Source organism: Phoenix dactylifera, chromosome 2 (genome assembly GCF_051530095.1).
Source record: "Phoenix dactylifera cultivar Ajwa chromosome 2, Ajwa_hap1_PhDact_Kaust_v1.1, whole genome shotgun sequence".
In the NCBI taxonomy this organism is placed as follows: domain Eukaryota; kingdom Viridiplantae; phylum Streptophyta; class Magnoliopsida; order Arecales; family Arecaceae; genus Phoenix; species Phoenix dactylifera.
In genome coordinates this window covers 10,410,764-10,414,187 of record NC_143191.1, presented here as the reverse complement: position 1 = coordinate 10,414,187, position 3,424 = coordinate 10,410,764, and the positions used below count along the sequence as shown (strand labels likewise).

At 43.5% G+C, this 3,424-nt stretch overlaps 1 protein-coding gene across 1 annotated transcript; it reads left to right on the top strand.

Moving 5' to 3' along the window:
- The first annotated feature begins 637 nt into the window (after nt 1–637).
- Nucleotides 638–2,940, top strand: LOC103713307 (Concanavalin A-like lectin protein kinase family protein). Its single transcript, XM_008800185.5, has one exon. It carries the CDS (start codon nt 786–788, stop codon nt 2,814–2,816), a length of 2,031 nt encoding a protein of 676 aa, XP_008798407.1. The 5' UTR covers nt 638–785; the 3' UTR covers nt 2,817–2,940.
- The last annotated feature ends 484 nt before the right edge of the window (nt 2,941–3,424 follow it).

Sequence of the window (3,424 nt, the reverse complement as noted above, 5' to 3'; positions counted from 1 at the left end):
GGTATTGTCCGCTTTGGGGCAGGGTACAACATAGGTCGGCCTTCCTCACAGTTTTGCCCTTTAACATGCGCCTCCTTCCGAGAGAAGGATAATCGAGCCCTCCATTTAAGTAAAACAGCAGCGGTGGCTACTAAAATAGTGATAACTATGACGTTGGCGAGGATTCTAAGAGATACCTATTTCTTATTTTTAAAAATAATAAAATATAATTTTTTATTTTTAAATAATAAAAATATTTTTAAATAATAAAAAAATAATAATATGAAATATATTTATTATCTTGCTTTGTGTAATTTTATTTTTAAAATTCAGAAATAAAAAATGCTAAACTGGCAAGCATTAACGTTATCTCTTTTACCATGTCTTGGCCTATTCCTGCCGGACACCTCGTGTGGACCCACCAGGCCACCCCGCTGCCCAGCCGCCACGTGAAATGGGGGGGCAGGCGGGCCGAAGCCCTTCCCGACCGTTGTAAGCCCAATTTTCAAACATGCACGACGCGCCCATTCCGACCGTTTAACGGTAAACTCCAAATTCACAGAGCCCCTCTGAATTTGAAATTCCAGAAACCGGCCAGAGCTTATTCCTTCCCTGTGGCTTTCTGGAATGCTTCATCTCTCTCTGTCTCTCTCTCTCCCCATTCAAACTTCAGCTACTCTCATTCTTCCATGAAATCCACATCCGAGAAAATTCCTTTTCTTCTCTTTGTTCCTTCATTTCCCCTTCTTCCACTCCAATCCATCTCGCAAACTTGCTGACATTGGCCACATTTCTCGCTAAATTCCATGGGCGCTCATCTAAGATCCTCCCTCTTCCCCCTCTCCCTTCTCTTGACTTTACTACTCTCTGCACAAGCCCCTGCCAAAAAAACAAGCTTCGACTTCGCATCCTTCTCTTTCCTCAACCTTACCCTTCTCGGAGACTCCTATCTCAGGAACGGGTCCGTGGGGCTCACTAGAGAGACCGGTGTGCCCTCATCGAGCTCTGGTACTGCCATATGCAACCTCCCTATCCAGTTCTATGACCCTAGAGAGAATGTCTCTGCTTCCTTCTCTACCAAGTTCTCCTTCTCGATCACGAACCCAAATCCCGAATCATATGGAGACGGCTTCACGTTCTTCTTGTCCCCGGGCAATGGAACACTTGGAAGCACAGGCGGGTATCTTGGTCTGTTTAACTTTTTAAGTGCCACTGGCAATGTATCTATCATTGCCATTGAATTTGACACCAGGTTGGATGAGGGATTCAATGATTCGAGTGATAACCATGTCGGTTTTGACGTCAACAGCCCTATTTCAGTGAAGGCGGAGGGTCTTAGCCCCCACGGTATCGAACTCAAGAGTGGGAATCTGATCACAGCTTGGATCGATTACTACAATGACGAGAGCATGCTGAAGATCTGGCTGGGAAACTCGAGTGATGATAAGCCTGAAAATCCAATCATGTTTATGAAATATGACCTCTCAAAGCATTTTCAGGAGTACATGTATGTTGGTTTTTCAGCAGCAACGGAGGGAAGTACTGAGGTCCACACGATCGAGGGGTGGAGCTTCCAGACCTTTGGGTTCACTACCCCTAATCTCTCATCTCATGTTCCTTACAATGTGTCTGATAGCTCGTGGAGCAAGATTCCGACGATACCCGTCGCTGGCCCTCATGGTGGCTCTCCCAAGAAGCTCAGTCTCAGCCTGGCAATCATAGGTCCTGTGGCTCTTAGTATGGCCTCCGTTATCCTTGTTTGGATTTCAGTTACAAAATGGATGGAGTTCAAAGCAAGTAAAAAAGAGGGCTTGAAATCAGAGCTCTTGAAGGGCCCAAGAAAATTCAGCTATAGGGAGCTCAGCTCAGCGACCAGAGGATTTCACAGCAGCAGAATTGTTGGAAATGGAGCATTTGGAATGGTATACAAAGCGGTTCATCCTAGATCCGGCATCACATATGCAGTGAAGCGGTCGAAGCAAGCCCAACAAAGCCAGAAAGAGTTCATTGGGGAGTTGTCCATAATAGCTTGCTTGAGGCATAAGAATTTAGTCCAGCTTGAAGGTTGGTGCACCGAGAAGGATGAATTGTTGCTCGTGTACGAGTTCATGCCTAACGGGAGCCTCGACAAGGCCCTTTACTGCAGGCCCGAATCGATGCTTAAATGGTGCCGGCGGTACAATGTAGCCACTGGCATTGCCTCTGTTCTCACCTACTTGCATCAAGGATGCGAGCAGCAAGTGATCCATAGAGACATAAAGACCAGCAATATAATGCTGGATGCCAATTTTAATCCAAGACTGGGAGACTTTGGCTTGGCAAGGTTGATGGATCACAATAAGAGCCCTGTTTCAACTTTGACTGCTGGAACAATGGGGTACCTTGCACCCGAGTATCTCCAGTATGGTAAGGCCACAGAGAAGACCGATGTATTCAGCTACGGGGTCGTGATACTAGAAATTTGTTGTGGGAGGAGGCCAATTGATGCAGAAGATGGCCAGGATCATAAGTTGGTCAATTTGGTTGACTGGGTTTGGGGATTGTATTCAAAGGATAAGCTTATCGAAGCTGCAGACCGAAGATTAAATGGCGAGTTCGATAGGGAAGAAATGTTGAGACTTTTGCTTGTGGGTCTAAGCTGTGCAAATCCAGATTGCACCCAGAGGCCTACAATGAGAAGGGTTCTCCAGATTCTCAACTCTGAGGCAGAGCCCATATCTGTGCCTAGATTGAAGCCTCTCCTTGTGTTCGCTTCTCATTTGAGCATGAAGGAGATTGTTTCTGACTGTGAGGAGAGTGCAAGGTCCAGCCCACTGTATGAACTCAAAACCAATTGAGTTGAGGTGCTCGTTTTAGTTTGGATTCTAGTTATTTCTTATGAACTTAATGGGTTGAATTAATTGTTCCTTCTGCTTTGCTTATCCGAATATCTGCTGTTATGAATCTCTTTCAAATTTTGGAGGCACACTTGGCTTAATGGTATTGAAGCGAACTGGTATTTACTGTCTCAAGTTGATTTTACCACTTGGAAATTTTATATGATATCTTTACGTGTTTCTATAATTAACTTGAATAGGAATTTTGATTAGTTACATTATCTTTATCTGGAGTTTTTATTACATAATTTAATGTTGCGAATCCACTATCTGTATCTTCTAGTAAAAAAAAAAAATTCTGAAAGAGTTTGAGGTTTGTGGTTTGTCTCCCTTTGTATAGGGGAGAGTTTGGTTAATCTTATGAAATTTTGTTAACATAGCTGCATCAGAATTTTATAACAGAATCCATGTTTGTCACCACTAAATCAAGAAGACAGTAATTTGTTTAGAGTTTTTTCTATGTATTATTCAGTCTAGATTGTTATTGTAAATCTTACCTTGGAAGGTGTTGAGGGGAAATTTATTTAAATATATGATCGAGCTCCATAGGCGAAGATTGAGATCCCTAC